The 19,347-nt window shown below is 33.7% G+C and overlaps 1 protein-coding gene and 1 pseudogene across 1 annotated transcript; both read right to left on the bottom strand.

Annotated features, from left to right (window-relative positions):
* Positions 1–1,719: 1,719 nt before the first annotated feature.
* On the bottom strand, positions 1,720–9,549 carry LOC107867098 (annotated as a pseudogene).
* Positions 9,550–13,021: 3,472 nt separating this feature from the next.
* On the bottom strand, positions 13,022–16,320 carry LOC107867099 (cytochrome P450 CYP82D47). The gene is made up of 3 exons (XM_016713211.2): positions 15,594–16,320; positions 14,688–15,010; positions 13,022–13,731 (listed from the first exon to the last, which is right to left on the bottom strand). The coding sequence occupies exons 1-3, from the start codon at positions 16,192–16,194 to the stop codon at positions 13,108–13,110; spliced, it is 1,548 nt and encodes a 515-aa protein (XP_016568697.2). The 5' UTR covers positions 16,195–16,320; the 3' UTR covers positions 13,022–13,107.
* Between the last annotated feature and the right edge of the window lie 3,027 nt (positions 16,321–19,347).

The following is a 19,347-nucleotide window of genomic DNA, read 5'->3' as shown; positions in this document are numbered from 1 at the left end:
GAAAATAATTTAAATATCTTATATTGCCAACTTCAGAGCAAATCTTTTCTTTTTTTAGGTCAACGAACCAACAAATTCTTGTTCACACTCCAACTAAAACATTCAAATCTGGCTATTAAAAACCTACAAACTGAGAATTTCCATTTCCTCCAATTCTATCCCCATTAACTATTTACACATTTACAAACAACTTCTGATTCTCAACACCATAATGCCTCATTTCTGGCCATTTCCAATTCAAGTTTGTGAGAATTTACATTGGAAAGGGATTCAAGGGTGACTATCTTCCTTGTATCTCGCCAGTAGTAGCTGTATATTTCTATCACTAGCTCCTTGTTTTCGCTCGTTATTATTGCTTTCTTTTTATTGTTTGTTCCGCTGAGAGTCTACAACAAACAACCTCTCTACCTTCTCAAAGGTAAGAATAGGGCTATCCGATCCTCTCCAAAAATTATATTTGTGACACCACAATGAATTTATTTTGTTGATTGAGTGCGTAAATTTACCAAAGTATACTTTGAAATGTGTCATAATATACGTGGCATTCTCGATTTTTTAAAAAATTAATATGACTATTCTTTAAAGCTGAATTGAATGAAATTACCTTAATAATTTAAATTATTAATTAAAATTTATAGAGTTTGCAAAAAAGCCAAATTACTAAAGCGAATATATGCATTATTTTTTCCAATGCGGTGATTCTTAAGAAGTATGTACGACTATATACCAGTGTTTGTAATGTGTAGCACTTATATGAACTGGTGCACCACATGCATTGACTAGTGGACCATATAGTGACCCAATTTAGGATGTATGTTCCACCAATATGGGGCACAACTTCAAATGTACACAGTCGATGTTGAAAATTTGAAATCATGCTTTTGACTTTATTTTGTCATGACAGATTTTTTATGATAGATAAATTTGATTGTGGAATTTATAAGAGAAAAGTTTCCGGTTGAGTCACTTTATTAATATTCAAAACAAAATTAAACATTTTTGCTCTATGATTTCTCATGAATTTATTTTTTCAAAAAATTACTCTAATTTTTAATAGGAGGAACTAGAAACATTAAATTGGAATGGCCTGGATGTAGTCGTACAATGTGAAGTTTATATATTTTGGACAGCCTCACCTCCTTCTCCACCTTCCCTCGTTTTAAAGCTAGTTTTTGAGTTGAAACAGGTCCCAGCAAGAGTCTCAGCTTGAGGGGGAGGTTATTATGATGAATCAAATCCAACTTAATATGGAAACCAAAAAACAAACAATAGGGGTGTGAGAAAGGTTCTATCAAAACGGGGAGGGCCTGTGATTCAAGAATTATGCATATTGTTGAGAAAAATGTCTAAAACCCTTTCATCTCCCTTCTCAAAGCCTAAGCTTCACATCTTCCTTATGTTTATCTTCTTCAGTAGTTCTCTTTGTTTTACGAGTCCATTGTTGTTCTACAATTTCTTTCTTTGTTAGCTTCATTTTTCTACTGTAATTTTGAGATTAGTGATGATAATATCTGAATGTTTGGACTTTGTTTCATTTATTTATAATTTGGAGAGAAGAAAATAACCATATAAAGATATTATTATATATTATTTTTAGACCACTTGTACATAAATATAATAATCGTATGTAAAACGGACATAAAACAACACACAACATTGTAACTTTCGAAAAAATATAACATAACTATAACATTAATTTACTAAAAAAGATAAAGAATTTTATTTGTAAAGATTAGAATCTAAGCGTGGAGTAAGTTGAACTTCAAGTGGAGAAGCTTTGAGAATTGTCACTCCAAAGCTCTCACTCATATCAATTGGTTCATCTAAAGGCTTTTTAAAATTAAATCCCTGCAGTAGCACAACTTGAAGGCCCAAAGAAACTCCAGGGCACATTCTTCTTCCGCTACCAAATGGAATCAACTCAAAGTGATTTCCTCTTACATTGACATCCTTATGAGTCGTCAAGAACCTTTCAGGCTTAAACTCGTGTGGATTTGGCCAAATATTTGGATCATGACTAAATTTCCATATGTTCACTAGTAAGCGAGTGAGTCCTCAATCGACTCATGGGGTAGCAAGAGTGGTGCAGCTGGATATAAACGCAACGATTCGTTAACAATAGCTTGAAGATAAACTAAGTTCTTGAGGTCCGAGGTCCGATTCTTGGACCCATCTGTTCTTGCCAACATGAGTATCTAGCTCATCTTGAGCCTTTTTAAGGGCTTTGTAGTTGTTTAGTAGTAACGATAGAGTCCATGTTAGAGTTACAATGGTAGTATCTGTACCTCCCACTAGCAGAGCCTACCAATCCAAAATAAAAAATACCATCAGTATTGATATCAAAATCGACAGGACAATATATGAAAGTTAAAAATTACAAATCATGGTTGAGATAAATCAAATGATAAATAAAATTATATTAAAATGGATATTATTTGATATAATTTATTTGACCAACCTACATATTGAAAATTAAAGTAAACAAAACATATAGTTTATTGGGAGAAATTAAAAAAAAAAAAAAAAAAAAACTCTTTAAATGACTATTTTGTGCATTTTATTGTGTTCTTTACAACAACAAAAGGTCTTCCATATATAGAAACTCAAGACTTCTTTTTCAAGAATTTTTTTTTTAATGGAGTCCCTTTTTCACCAAGATTTAAAAAAAAAATGAAACAACTGTGTAAAAATAAAAAATTTAGAGCAAACACTAACAAACTGTTCATTTCACAAAATATAAAAATAATGTGGGAAAAAAATTACTCAGTGTCCCAATTATTTATGGACGCCACTCTTTATATATTTATGGTAACTTTTTAACTTGAACATTTCAAAACACATTTTAGATCAAAATTAAGATTCAAAAGACATTTTATTGTATCATCCACATATTTTAGCACTATAAAATATAAGAGTTGCTTTTTATTTTTGAACTCTATATGCCCAGTCAAACGAAGACGGCAAAAATGGAGAGGGGGGAGGGGGAACTATTATCACGTACACAAACATTGTAAACAAAGTTTTACAGCATGATACACAAACTTTTTATTTATCTTTCTATTCAAGTTACCAAACCTGTTTTCTTCTTTTTTTCATAACTATGATATCTAAACGAACTTGAATGCGCATGCCTCAGCTAATCTCACGAGGGGACCTCATTTGTTTTTGGGCACCTCCCAAAAGGCCTCATACTAGTGGAGTTGGGTGACTCTTTAAATATTGGACATGTTCCCTCTATTTTTCCGATGTGGGATTGTGTTTGCTACTCAACAATCCCCCTCAAACCAAGACCACATCACTTGTGACTTCCTCGTACCGTCACTACCAACCAGTGGGACACGCTGCTTGACCATCACTTGTCAAGAAGACTTTTGACACGAGGCATCAACCATAGATCTCAACTAATAGGTCACTTCACATGATCTGCCAAACATCTTGTACCGTCATTATCACCCAATGGGACACGCCGCCTGACCACCACTCACCAGGAAGACTTTCGACACAAGGCACCACCTGCGGATCACCAGTCTTGTCGTTATACCGGGAACTTTTCACTAACCGCAGTCACCGCTCCGACACACCTGAACTTGGGCTTTGATACCACTTGTTGAACCACGTGTAACTCCACACTAGTATGATATTGTCCGCTTTAGGACAATGGTATCATTATCGTTGTTAGGATCGATTAGCAGTTCACACATACTAAATTTGTGGAGAGGATGAAGAAAACTAGAGAGAAAGTTCTTTAGGAGAGAGAGAGAATAATTTCGTGTTAACACCCGTGGGTAACCTCTACGGCGAACAGACTATTTATATTAATGACTTGGAGTATGTACAATTACACAGAGAATGAGAATGAAAGATAACTGCGTGAACATTAATATATAACAGTATGTCACATATTAATCAGGATCCACAACCTAACAATTCTCCCACTTGGAGACTGATTCTGCCATCCAAGAATTACATTCTCAAAAAAAATAAAAAATATTCCTCCATCATCAATATGTTCACCACACCGCAACATCTGTAGACACAACTACAGAAAGCCAACTAAGGTTTTGCACAACCTTATTTTACCAACATCAACACATTTAGTCAACTTGTCTGCTGGATTCTTTGTACCCTCTATCTTTTTCAAACACATATCACCTTCTTCCACTGCCCTGCGAGTGAAATAGTACCGTCTTCTAATATGCTTCGTCTTCGAATGATAGATCGGGTTCTTCACCAACTGTATGGCACTCTGGTTATCTGTGTAAAGGATCTTTTTAAGCTGCTTCTTGCCCAGTTCTTCCAGATAATCTACCAGCCATATCATCTCCTTTCCAGCTTCAGCTATTGCCACATACTCAACCTCAGTAGATGAAATAACACGCACTTCTAAAGCCTGGACATCCAACTTACTGCTGTACCACTTACGGTGTAAATGTATCCGGAAGTGCTCATGCTTGAGTACACATCCCCACTAAGATCAGCATCAACAAAACTTTGCAGAATCACTGCATCATTGCCAAAACAAAGTGAAGTACTAGATGTACCTTTCAGATATCTTAGAACCCACTTCACAGCTTCCCAATGCTCTTTTCCGAGGTTTTCCATGTACCTGCTAACAACTCCCACTGCATGTGCTATGTCAGGTCTAGTTCAGACCATAGCATACATCAGACTCCCAACTGCAGAAGCATACGGAACAAGTGCCATGTGTTCCCGCTCTTGAGCTGTCTTCGATGACTGCTCCTTTGACAATTTTATATGATTTGCCAATGGAGTAGTATTGGGTTTAGCATCATTAACTCTGAATCTGGCCAGCACCTTTTTGACGTACTACTCTTGGGATAGATTCAAAGTGCCAGCAGATCTATCCCGAGAAATTCTCATCCCAAGAATCTGCTTCGCTGCACCTAAATCTTTCATCTCAAACTCAGAAGACAGGCTTGCCTTCAGAGAGTTTATCTCCTTTATACTGGATCCTGCAATCAACATATCATCCACATACAAGAGTAAAAACACATAAGAATCAATGGATTTCTTGAAGTAGCAACACTGATCCTTTTCACTTCTGCGGAAGCCACTCTTGCTCATAAAGGAGTCAAACTTCTTGTACCACTTTCTAGGTTCTTGCTTCAGCCCATACAAGCTCCTGTTGAGCTTGCAGACCATGTGTTCCTTGCCTGAAACTACAAACCCCTCTGGCTGCTGCATATAGATTTCCTTGTCCAAATCTCCATGTAAAAATGCAGTCTTTACATTTATTTGTTCAAAATGCTAATTCTCTGATGCAACAATGCTCAATAAAATTCGAATAGTAGTTAATTTCACAACATAAGAAAATATTTCAGCATAATCAATACCTTTCCTTTGTGAATATCCTTTAACTACCAATCGAGCCTTGAACCTTCTTTTGCCATCTGGTTCTGCCTTGATTCTGAACACCCACTTGTTCAACGAGGCTCTCTTCCCTGCAGGTAACTCAAACAATATCCACGTGTTATTCTTCTCAAGTGAGCTCATCTCATCATCCAAGGCTTGCTCCCACTTGATTAAATTCTCCACCTGTAGGGCCTCAGCAACAGACTCTGATTTCTCTTCATCATTTAGCAACAGATAATGTAATGATGGTGGATACCTATTTGGTTCTCTAATGGTCCTGGATGATCTCCTTTAGGCCTGCTCAGGTGTCACTTGTTCCACCTCTGGTTCCTTAACGACAGTCTCTGGAGTTTGTTGAGTATCTGCTGCAACATCTTTGGGTGTACTCTTAGGCAACTCAAGCTCAAGTCCCACTTGCTTTGTAGTTTCTTGAACCTTTTGCTCTCTGTCCTCGTACAATACATTTTCATCAAATGTCACATCACAATGTCTTAGGATTTTCTTGTTCCTGTCATCCCAAAACCTGTACCCGAACATGTCAGAACCATAACCTATAAAGTAGAACTTTATAGATTTAGCATCAAGCTTATCTCTCTTCTCTGGATCAACATAAACATAAGCAGTGCAACCAAAGGTTCTCAAGTGAGAATACTTGAGCTTTTTTCCTGTCCATTCTTCTTCAGGAATCTTGAACCCCAAAGGAACTGATGGTCCCCTGTTGATCAAGTATACAGTTGTGCTCACGGCATCTGCCCAAAATGTCTTAGGTAGCCCACAGTGTATCCTCATGCTCCTTGCACGCTCATTCAATATTCTATTCATCCTTTCAGCAACTCCATTCTGCCTTGCCTTCCCGGGAACTGTCCCCATCAATCTGATTTCCTCAGCTGAACAAAATTGTTTGAATTCTCACTTGTCATATTCTCCTTCATTATCAGACCTCAGGCATTTGATTTTCAAGCCAATCTGATTTTCAACTTCAGCTTTCCACCTCTTGAAAGTAGCAAACATATCTGACTTATGTTTCATGAAGTAAACCCATACCTTCCTGCTGAAATCATTAATGAAGGTGACATAGAATCTGGATCCACCAAGTGATGAAACAGAGGATATTCCCTAAACATCGGTATGGACCATTTCTATTCGTACTTGCTTCGGCTCTCTCGCAGTCTTCGTGAAACTTACTCGCTTCTGTTTACCCATAACACAACTCTCACAAAGACCCATATCAACAGATTTTACCCCCTTTAAATCTCCTTTTGCAGCTAGCATCTCCATTCCTTTGGCACTCATGTGTCCAAGTCTGTTGTGCCACAGAAATAAACCAGAAGCACCTTCAACAACAACAGCCATGTTTATATACCATGTAGTGGTGTACAAAGTTCCAGATTTTGTGCCACGTGCTACAACCATAGCACCCTTCATAATCTTCCATGAACCTTTCCTAAACTCTGCTACGAAGCCTGTGCTATCCAACTGACCAACAGAGATCAGATTCTTCTTGAGACCGGGAATATATCTGACATCCTCCAATGTCCACTGGTTTCCTGCTGGAGTTTCTATACAGAAATCCCCCTTTCCTTTAATCACCAATGGCTTGTTGTCAACAAGATACGCCTTTCCAAAATTTTCAGACTTAAAAGTTTTGGCAGAATCTAATATCCAGGATTCAACAGGCTGTCCACACTAAGGATTAGAGCATCCCAATGTCTTCTGCTGAATTAACAGAATCATTATCATCTCCAGATTTCCGATTCTTCTTCTTCTTGGGTTTCTTGCACTCTGTCCGAAAGTGTCCTTTCTCTCCACAATTCCAACATGTCACGTTGGATTTTTGTGGAGATTTTCCACGATTCTTCAATTTTGATCTGTCATGTGTATTCTGACCCCTCGATTGGTCTCTTCCCCTTCGGTCAACACTGAGAGCACTACCAGGTGATTCCTCAATTTCTCATTTGCGAATGCTTTCGCTAATAACAACATCTCGGATTTCATCAAACTTTAATTTCTCAGATCCACGGGAACTGCTAATCGCAGCAACAACAGTATCCCAAGACTCGGGTAGAGATGACATCAAAATCAGTGCTTTAATTTCATCTTCGAAATTAATATCCATAAAACACAGTTGACTAACAATCATATTGAACTCGTTTATATGATCAGCAACAGATCTATTCTCTCTGTAAATTGAACAATCTATGCATCAAATATACCTTGTTCATCACAAATGATTTTCGTACATATTTGATAATGCCTTCAACAGATCGGACATGATTTTCTCCTTATCGGACATGATTTTCTCCTTAACAATGTTGAACACCATATTTCTCGATAAAGTCAACCGGATCAGCCCTAGAGCCTGTCGATCCTTGAGCTTCCAGTCCTCCTCCTTCATGGACTCCGGCTTCACCTCGATCAAGGGTTCGTGAAGATCTTTCTAGTACAGATAGTCTTCGATCTGCATCCTCCAGAAATCGAAACCGGATCCATCAAACTTCTCGATTCCAAATTTTGATCCTTCCATCTTCAGTGATCATGACAAATCTCCCAAGCTCTGATACCAGTTGTTAGGATCGATTAGCAGTTCATACATACTAAATCTGTGGAGAGGATGAAGAAAACTAGAGAGAGAGTTCTTTAGGAGAGAGAGAATTAATTTCGTGGTAACACCCGTGGGTAACCTCCACGGCGGACGGGCTATTTATAGTAATGACTTGGAGTATGTACAATTACACATAGAATGAGAATAAAAGGTAACCGCATGAACATTAATATATAACAGTACATCACAAATTAATCAGGCTCCACAACCTAACACTACCAACTATCCTTTACTAGTATAGGTTTCGGATTACAATAAGTTAACCGATGTTTTTACCTCCAAAGTTAACAATCTAGTGTTTATTCTAAGCAAATCTCTTTGTAATTTCTTAAGAGGGGTAACTAAGAACTTACCATACAAGTAGCTTTGATAATGGTATCAGCATCAAAACCACCTGGAAGATCTTTGTCTTCACAAATGGACAACATGACATCCATGAAATCTTCTTCATCCCCACTTTTATTTACCCTTAATTTCCTCTTTCTTTTGTGTTCCACTAACCACTCTTCGCCGAGGCAGTCTATTTCTTTAGCAGTTTCTTTCAAGGCCTTTTCAACAAATCTCCGAATTGCTTTGTGAGCCTTACTTCTTTCTTTATTATCATTATCTGTCACAGAGCCAAATCGAATATTTAATCTTTATGGTAAAAACTTCTTTGAAAATCTGAGCACGAAACATGATACTCATACTAACTTTCAGCGATTTTTTTTCATAGCCTGGTCGCTTTTAATTTTGGGATTATTAAAAAATAATCATCGTTAGAGTTTTAAATTGTATTGGTGAAACTCCACATGACAACGTCCTGCGAGAGTTTCATCTGTGAACTTGAAACTCCACTACAACATTCAATAGGAATTTTATTTGTAGATTTGAAACTTTGTGATAATGACTATATTTTACTAATACATAAGCTTAAAAGTGCCTGAAATTTGTCCAATTTTAATATATATAACATAAATCCAAATTAAGTACCTATGTATTGTACTCCAAATAGGATCTTCACCATAATATTCATAATTAAATTCGCAAACCATTCCTTCATCTCCATCTTCACAACACCATTTAATTTATTACTCTTATTATAAATCTCTTTAACAGCTAATTTTACTTCAAATTCTCGAATGTCGCTAAACATCTCAATTCGCCTAGCGGAAAGCAATTCGATTGTGGCTATCTTCCTTATGGTCTCGCCAGTGCGGCCCATAAAGTGCAATCCCAAGCAAGGCGTAATTGTAGCCTAAGATCTCTGAAACTATGGATTTGGGTCGATTAGCAAAGGCCATATCGTTTGTGGTGAAGCATTCTTTGGCTATTTTGGGATCACTCACAATGACTACTTGATTTACGCCCAGCTTTAATCGAAAAATTGGCCCATATTTATCAGCGATATGACTGAAAATTTTGTGAGGCATTTGAGGTCCATTGAGAAGGTGGAGATGGCCGATAATCGGCCATGCTCCGCCAGCTTCTGGTACATTTCTGCTCTGCCTTTTAGATGACAATAACAGTTTGTGAAGAGAGAAGAAGAAAAGGAAGGAGCTAAAGAGTGTATGGACAATCTGAAAGAAATTCATGGCTACAATTAACTTGTTATGTTTCTGTAATTTACCTAATCAAAATAAAAGTTATCAAAAAAGCATGCATTACTACGTCCACTGTAAAATCTAGAAGTACGGACATATATAGTATAACAGTCAATATTAAAAAATAACAAGCTTGCTGCAGTATACCAAGAAGTGGGGATGGTATAATAACTATGTAAGTATTAAAAGCAGCAACTGCACTAAATTAAGAAGTCGGGACGGTACAATAATCAATACTAAAAAGACAACAGCTTGATGCACTAAATTAGAAAGTAAGTATAGTGTAATGGAGTTTAAAAAGGAAAATAAACATGCAAAATGTCAAAATAAGTATCTAATTAGACTCAACTGGTGCTCTAACGATATACTCCTCCGTTTATTTTAACTTGATACATTTATTTAAAAAATAATTTTTAATATATTTATTTTATCATTATATCTTTATTTAATTAATGATTATTATTGTGCCATGAAATTAACTTAAAGAATAAATGATTAATATTAAAAATAAAATAAAAAAATTATTTTTTTAATATATCAAAAATATTAAGTTAAAATATAAATTTTATTAAAAATAAGTGATAAATAATTCTGCACGTAGAAGAGAGTCTATGCATACATTTTCTCGAAATTTTAACAGCAGTGTTCGCATAAGAATTCGGTATACCGCATTAACTGACTAGAGGCCAAATATGACCAACTTTAGCATAAAAAAGTGAATAACTAATTAAATTAGCAGCTCATATTAATTATAAATTTAATACTCCCTCAGATCCCTTTTGACTTAGCACTCCCTTAAGTATTTATTAAAAATTTATTTTATTATATTAATTTTATTAATTATATTTTAAAAATATAAATTTGAGTAAATATATTTTATTTAGTCATTTAATGTTAAGGGTAATATTGGAAGAACATAATAAAATACTCTTAATTTAATCAAAAGCGACAACTAAATTGAAATAAATATTTTTAGAAAGAGGTTCAACTAAAACAAAATGGAGGGAGTACTTATTTTATTACTCTTGGCTTATAGCCAGCCACCAGAGGCGGATCCAGGATTTTAAGTAAGGGGGTTCAATATTTAAAGAAAACTAAGTCGAAGGAGGTTCAACACCTACTATAACCATATAAAACATAATTTTAATCATATATAAATAATATATTTTTTCGTCGAATGGGGTTCGAACGAACCCCAAAGAGGGCTGGCTCCGCCTCTGCCCGCCACCTATTCTTTTTAGGCGAAAATTCTACTTATATGGCTACATCATTTTGGAATTATTTATTATTTGAAGCTTTTAGAACCATCAAATATTATTAACACTTTCAACTCGGGAATACAGGTTTTTCCCCCAAAAGGGTTACCACAATATGTTCCATCGAAATCTTTTTATTGATGAATATAATATGGTAAAGGAGAATAACATCTTGATCCCTCAAGTATTAATACTATATTATTTTACTTGTTTTAGGGTTTTTGATAATTAATTAAGTCATGTAATTTTTAATCATTGAAAATGTGTATCTTTTAATCCTGTTGTGCGTGGAATGGATATTCATAAATTTCTAAAATTAGTAATTAATTTATCATTTAGTCACTCACATTTTATGTTAAATTTATTTCTTATTCAATATTTGAGAATAATATAGATATGAAAATAATGTAAATATCTTATATTTTCAACTTCAGAGTTGATCTTAGACATATTTATACACGTTTATACACGTAAATGTCATTATCTACGCGTATTTATCTTATTTTTAAGGTTAACTCGACGTGCTTAATGAAGTATAAGGTGTGTATTTGTGTGCTACATGTTTAGAGTGTTCGAGGAAATTTAGACGAGGAAACTTGTTATTATGCTATGCTTGTTTTAGTACACTTTGATGAGTTTAATTGTGTTGTATGGGCTAGTATTTTTTATGAGTTGTTGTAGGAGATCATTGGAGCACACTATGTGAGCTAAATGAAGCCTATCAAAAAACCACAAGGAGTGGAAAAACAAGGAGCAAGTGGACTAGAAGAAGAGAACACATTGTAAGAGATTGCACCTAGAGGACTTGGCCTTGCGCCTCAGCCCTCATAGTATGGGAGGGCCCTTGCTCCGCACCCCCATAGCATGGGAGGAGGCCTTGCGTAGCACCCTCTATAGCTGGGGGCTACTGGTTGGAATGGAACAACCCCCCCCCCCCCCCCCCCCCCCCTTTTCCAAAAAAAATGTCTAAATGTTGAATTTTGCTTGGTTTAAGTGGAGGGTAAAATGGTAAATACATATAATTAGTTTAGGGCAACTTATGGATTACCTAAGGTACTATATAAGGAGTACTTAGCTACTTTTACAAGATATTTTTGGAACAACACATGTTTGGAGAGAGGAAAAGGCATCAAGGGCTCTATGTTAGGGTTTTCTTGCTTTTACTTTTAATTTTATAGTTATACTGATGAATTCATTAGCGGTGATTCTTTGTATGACTATGAGTGGCTAAACACTCTCTTTGTAGGATTGAGAGTACGAACATGATTGCTTGGTATACATTCAAGTTGATTGAAGTTGATTATCATATTTGGTTGTTCTTATGTATACTCACTATTCTACTGATTCACGACTTTTAGAATAAATCTATATTTCTTTTTTGAGCCCGAAAGGAATAACATTAGATTAGAACGTGGAACATAAGGAATGAGTTCTTGTCTTTTAGATGAATTAAAAATAAGATTCGCGGTTAGAATAGAAATGTTCCTAATTCATCCCATTTAACTTGGCTCAAATACGGGATGAAATATAAATCCGTTTGAATTAGCTCCCACATTCCGCTCAACAATGTAGTTTTGAGGCTAATTTAAATAGATGATTAGAGACTCGAAAGATTATAATCATGATATTAATCTCGCGAATCAACAACTAAGATAAATAACTTAATCAACAAAATTGTATTGTTGTGCATGATTGTTCAAGATGACTTGACCCTAAGAAACCCTCCTTGATATTGTTTTAACTCCAAGTTTATCACCATTTAGTATAGTTTATTGCCTTGTTTTACCTTTTAAACTTAATGCATCGTTAGTTCTGTCACTTGAATAAATAATACAGAACTCGTTTAGTCTAGTAAATACTAAATAGTTAATCGATAAGTTTTTGTGGGTTCGACATCCGACTCTCAAAGGGCCACTTTATTATATACTCGATCACGTACACTTACGTGTACTTGGGATGATATATCCAACTTCAACTTCAAGTATGGAGTCGAGACGATCCTTCCAATATTGTATAAACAATTTCCCCCTTCAATAAGTCAATAACTTTTCTTGAAGAGTTTTCGCTTTTGAAGCATATTCAAAATAATCAAATTAGGAATAGTACCAAATACTTCTTCTATTATATAGAGCAACAAATGAGCACTAAACAATTTCACTGACAAGAAAGAAGGTGAAAGAAATCAAATATACCACTTCATAGATGAGTTGTGCAACCCTTTGTATCTAGTAATATTATTTTACACAATGTATCCTCCATTATAACCTTAATTTAATTAGAAAATAAGAGCAATTCATTTGTAAAGATTAGAATTCAAGCGTGGGGTAAGGTGAACTTCGAGTGGAGAAGCTTTGAAAATTGTCAATCCAAAGCTCTCACTCATATCAATTGGTTCATCTGAAGGCTTCTTAATTTCAAATCCCTGTAGTAGCATAGCCAACACATATTGCACAACTTGAAGTCCCAAAAAAGTTCCAGGGCACATTCTTCTTCCACTGCCAAATGGAATCAACTCAAAGTGATTCCCTCTTACATTGACATCCTTATGAGTCGTCAAGAATCTCTCAGGCTTAAACTCGTGTGGATTTGGCCAAATATTTGGATCATGATGAAATTTCCATATATTCACTAATAAGCGAGTGCCTTTTGGTATGTCGTAGCCACTAACAACACAATCCTCAACCGATTCATGGGGTAGCAAAAGTGGTGCGGCTGGATATAAACGGAATGATTCATTAACAATGGCTTGAAGATAAACTAAATTCTTGACGTCCGATTCTTGGACCCATCTGCTCTTGCCAACATGACTGTCTAGCTCATCTTGGGCCTTTTTTAGGGCTTCATAGTTGTTTAGGAGTAAAGATAGTGTCCATGTTAGAGTTACAATGATGGTATCTGCACCTGCCGCTAGCAGAGCCTACCAATCCAAAAACAAAAATATGATCAGCGGTGTAGATATCAAAATCGATAGGAAATTATATGAAAGTTAATAACTACAAATTATGATGACGATAAATCAGATGACAAAAAAAATCATATTAAACTGGATATTATTTGATATAATTTATTTGACCGACTTACATATAGAAAATTAAAGTGAAAAAAAAAAGCATATAACTATTTTGTGCATGTTATTGTATTTTTTACGAGAGGAAAAGGTCTTCTATATATAGAATTTCAATACTTATATTCAAGGAAAAAAAATAACTATAGAGTCCTTTTATCACCAAGAAAATTTCTTTGAAACAAAACACAACTGTGTTAAAATAAGAAATTCAGAGCAAACCCTAACAAATCGTTCAATTCACAAAATATAAACATAATGAGTGAGAAACAAAATACTCAATGTCCCAATTATTTATAGACACACTTTCTATAATTTGTAACTTTTTAGTTTCAACATTTCAAAACACATATTAGACCTTAATTAAGATCCAAAAGACATTTTATTGCATCATTTACATATTTAAATTAGCACCATAAATTGTAAAAATTCTTTTTATTTTTGAACTCTATATGCCCACTAAACGAAGACTGCAAAAATGGAAGGGGGGACTATAATCATGTACACAAACATTGTAGACAAAATTTTACAGAATGATCGAGTAGTTTTATCTTTCTATTTAAGTAACCAAACAAGTTTTCTTCTTTTCATAACTATGATATATGAGTCAACTTGCATGTGCATGCCTCAACTAATATCACGAGCTACCAACTATCTTTTACTAGTATAGGTTTCGGATAACTCTGTCCACCAATACAAGGACAGATTACAATAATTAACCGATGTTCTTACCTCCAAAGTTAACAATCTAGTGTTTACTCTAAGCAAATCTCTTTGTAATTTCTTAGGAGGGGTAACTAAGAACTTACCATACAAGTAGTTTTGATAATGGTATCAACATCAAAACCAGCAGCAAAATCTTTGTCTTCACAAATGGACAACATGACATCCATGAAATCTTCTTCATTCCCACATTTGTTTCCCTTTGATTTCCTCTTTCTTCTGTGCTCTGCTAACCAAGCTTCAGCAAGACTGTCCATTTCTTTTGCATTCTCTTTCATGGCCTTTTCATGGCCTCCAATATCCAGCCATCTTAGATAAGGTAGAAAATCAGCCACAACAAAAGCTCCCAATAATTCCAAAAATCTCTGAATTGCTTTTTGAGCCTTACTTCTTTCGTCATTATCATTATCTGTCACAGGGACGAATCTAATATTTAGTCTTTATGGTTAAAAACTTCTGTGAAAATACGAGCACAAAACATTATACTCGTACTAACTTTCAGGGATTTTTTTCATAGCCAGATCACCTTTTGGTCCTATCTTTGAACAAAATTGTAAACATTGTCAGAGTTTCAAATCACATTGGTGAAACAAAACATGACAATGTCCTGCGAGAGTTTCATCCGTGAACTTGAAACTCCACTACAACATCCTATAGGAATTTTAGTTGTAAATTTGAAACTCTGTGATAATGACTATATTTTACTAGTAATAAATAAGCTTAAAAGTGCCTGAAATTTTCCCAATTTTAACATATTAGTCCCAGCAGTGCTGTTGCAAGGATTAAAGCTGAAGTGGTGGCCAGAATAAACATCTTCAAACTAACTAGAAAAGCTATTATGTGTTTAGTGTTTTCTAGTTTCTGAGGCCTGATACTTGCCACGTGTGGTGGAAGGAAGGGTGCTCTTAGTTTGTAATTATGGATCTTTCTTGTTGGTTCAATGGGATTCACCTTGTTTACCAAAAAAAAAAAGAAAATCCAAAATGATGTACCTGTATATCGTACTCCAAATAGGATCCTCACCATAATATTCATAATTAAATTCGCAAACCATTCCTTCGTCTCCATCTTCACAACACCATTTAATTTACCACTCTTATTATAAATCTCTTTAACAGCTAATTTTACTTCAAATTCTCTAATGTCGCTAAACATCTCAATTCGCCTAGCGGAAAGCAATTCGATTGTGGCTATCTTCCTTATGTCTCGCCAGTACGGCCCATAAGGGGCAAGCCCAAACAAGGCGTAATTGTAGCCTAAGATCTCTGAAGCTATGGATTTGGGTCGATTAGCAAAGGCCATATCGTTTGTGGTGAAGCATTCTTTGGCTATTTTGGGATCACTCACAATAACTACTTGATTTACTCCCAGCTTTAATCGAAAAATTGGCCCATATTTTTCAGCCATGTGACTTAAAATTTTGTGAGGCATTTGAGGTCCTTTGAGGAGGTGGAGATGGCCGATAATCGGCCATGCTCCGCCAGCTTCTGGTACATTTCTACTCTGCTTTTTGGATGACAATAACAGTTTGTGAAGAAAGAAGAAGAAAAGGAAGGAGCCAAAGAGTGTAACCACAATCAGAAAGGAATCCATGGCTATAATTAACTTGTTACGTTTCTGTAATTTTCCTAATCAAACTAGAAGTTATCAAAGAACCATGCATCGCAGAGTCTACTTTAAGTTTAGAAGTGAGGATATACATATAGTATAATAAGCAATATTAAAAAATAACAAGGTTGCTGCACTAAACGAAGAAGTGGGGATGGTATAATAACTAAGTATTAAAAAATAGCAACTTGGTGTCCTAAATTAAAAAGTGAGGATAGTATAATAACTAATACATTAAAAAATAACATCTTGATGCACTAAATTAAAAAGTTCGGAAAGTACAATAACTAATATTAAAATATAAAAAGATAACAGCTTGGTGCACTAAATTAGGAAGTGAGAATAGTATAAGAATCAATATAATAAAATGAGGGTTTGGCACACTAAATTTATAGGTGAGGATAGTATAATAACTCATATTAGAAAATGACAAGTTTTGTGCACTAAATTTTAAAATGAAGATAGTATAATAACCAATATTAGATGATGACAATTCGGTCAATGATAGTTTGGTGAACTAAATTAATAGGAGATAATTTAATAACCAATATCAACAAATGGCAACTCGTCGGTATTTAAAAATGATAATTTGATGTACTAATTAACTCTCGCTATACATTGAATTAGGGAAATAATCATAGCACAGGAGTCTATATTATGCAGATTTGCTATGCATTTTTCCAAAAGATAATTTTCACAGTTCAAATATAAAACCTAACGACATAAAAATAACTTTACTAGCTATTCAAAGGTCCCTTCATGATAACCAGTATTATGGGTATAATTTATGTCCAATTAACAAAGAATGTAAACTGAATTTAGGGAGGACGGCGGCTGGTCAAAAGTGGAGGTAAAACTTACACGCACCCGGTGTATATATCAAGTCAATACCTACATATCATGTATTTGAATATAAAGTTCATGTTAGTTAACCATGATTAATCAATATATATTTTATTTAATTTAATTACATCACCATGGTACAGAACATTAATTTGATGTATACACTGGGTGCATATAAATTTTGACCCAAAAGTTTTAACATATTTTTTTCAGTTTTCGACTAAATTTAATTAAGTACGTGAATTTACGAAAGAATAATAGATTTTTAGTGTTTGTGACTTTAAGCGTGTTATAATATTTATGTAGTTATTTTTTTAACAAAATATTATAAGTTTAGTTGTTGTCAGAATTTTGTTAGTTATAGTAATTATAATAAGAGTTTGCACGACAAAAATAAAATAAAATAAAAAGTTTAAATTTAATTGTTGCTTGATAATAAAAAAGAAAACAAACGTGCAAAATGTCAAAATCGATATCTAATGGCAAACTGCCCTAAGAATTTAGACTCAACTGGTGTTCTAACGATATACTTTCAATTTATTTTTATTTGTCACATTTTAACTTGCGACACATATTAAGAAATAATTATTAATATAATTATTTTATCATAATATCCTATTAATTGATGATTACAATTATATTTTAAAATTAGCACTGAGAATAAATAATTAATATTAAAACTAAAATAATAAAAAAAATTATCCTCCTTAATATATCATAAATGACAACTAAAATACAATCCAATTAGAAAAAAGAAGTGATAAATAATTCTCGAAATTTTAACACCAGTGTTTGTACAAGAACTAGGTACCGAAGGCCCGTGTATTATTTTTAAGCTATTAGCTATTGTAATTTATAATACTTTTTGACATTATAATTTTTTATTTTAAATTTTTTGCTATTGTAATTTATAATACATTTTTTTGTTCAAACTTTTATGATATTGATAGTCAATTTATATGTTAAACAACAACAACAATAGATCCAGAGTGAGGTTTAATAATTTGTGATATTAAATTATTTTTAAAATATAAATTTTAAATTTTATCTTTTAAAAGTAATTTAACTTTTTAATTATTGTGATTTGTATTTTTTTTTTCTATTTCAATTTAAAAGACACTGATATAATTTTGAGAGTCAATCAAATATCACTATTAAAGAAGTGAAACCGACATGTCTTGAATGACTCATAATAATTTATTAGAAGTGATATAACAAAATTGTTATAAAAAAATACTTGTGAAATTTTTTTAAGTGGACCTCATATAAGATATCAAATTAATTTAAAACATCAATAGTTAATTTATCATTTTTATGTTTATTTTATCTTTTTATTAAATATTATTTTTTAATACTTAGATGACTTATAATAATTACTTAGGGGTGATAGAGTAAAACTTAGGGGTGATATAGTAAAACTACGATTGAAGCAACTAAAGCATACATGTCATAAATATCTATTTTTTAAAAATTAAATTTTATTAATTTTCTAATACGTAAATACCACATAATAATTAATCAGAGGTGATATAATAAAATTACGGAACATGCAGACAGCTGGAAGCAAGAATGACAATCGTCAGTTGTCTGCAACTGCTACTCACACTTACATATAGTAACACGATTGGAGTAGCAAAACTGACACGTCTTGAATGATTCATAATAACTAATTAGAAGTGATATAGCAAAATTGTTATAAAAAATACTTGTGAAATTTTTTTAAGTGAATCTCATATAAGATGTCAAATTAATTTAAAACAACAAAAATCAATTTATCATTTTATTTTTATTTTATTTTTTTTATTAAATATTATTAAGCTTTTAATACTTAGATGACCTATAATAATTACTTAGGGTCGATATAGAAAAATTACGATTGAAGCAGTTAAAGCGGACATGTCATAAATATCAATTTTATTTTTTTAAAAATTAAATTTTATTAATTTTCTAATATAAAAATGTCTATTAATAATTAAGTAATGATGATATAGTAAAATCACGAAGCAATCAGGCAGCTAGAAACAGACACATTCACCATCAGCTGCCTGCTTGAAAGAGCTGCTACTCGCTCTTATATATAGTGGTAATTCGGTGCACTGCATTAACTGAGTAGTGTGCCAGAAATGAAGTACTACTTTAGGATAAAAAAGTGAATAACAAATTCAATTTGCAGCTCATATTAATTATAAATTTAATACTTATTTTATTGCTCTTAATAGCTTGTAGTCAGCCGCCTAATTTTTTTTTTTAAACGAAAATTCTACACATCATTTTGGAATTTTTGTTTGATAGAAG

Source organism: Capsicum annuum, chromosome 4 (genome assembly GCF_002878395.1).
Source record: "Capsicum annuum cultivar UCD-10X-F1 chromosome 4, UCD10Xv1.1, whole genome shotgun sequence".
Taxonomy (NCBI): Eukaryota; Viridiplantae; Streptophyta; class Magnoliopsida; order Solanales; family Solanaceae; genus Capsicum; species Capsicum annuum.
Note: the sequence above shows the minus strand (reverse complement) of the source record. Positions and strands in the feature narration are given on the sequence as shown.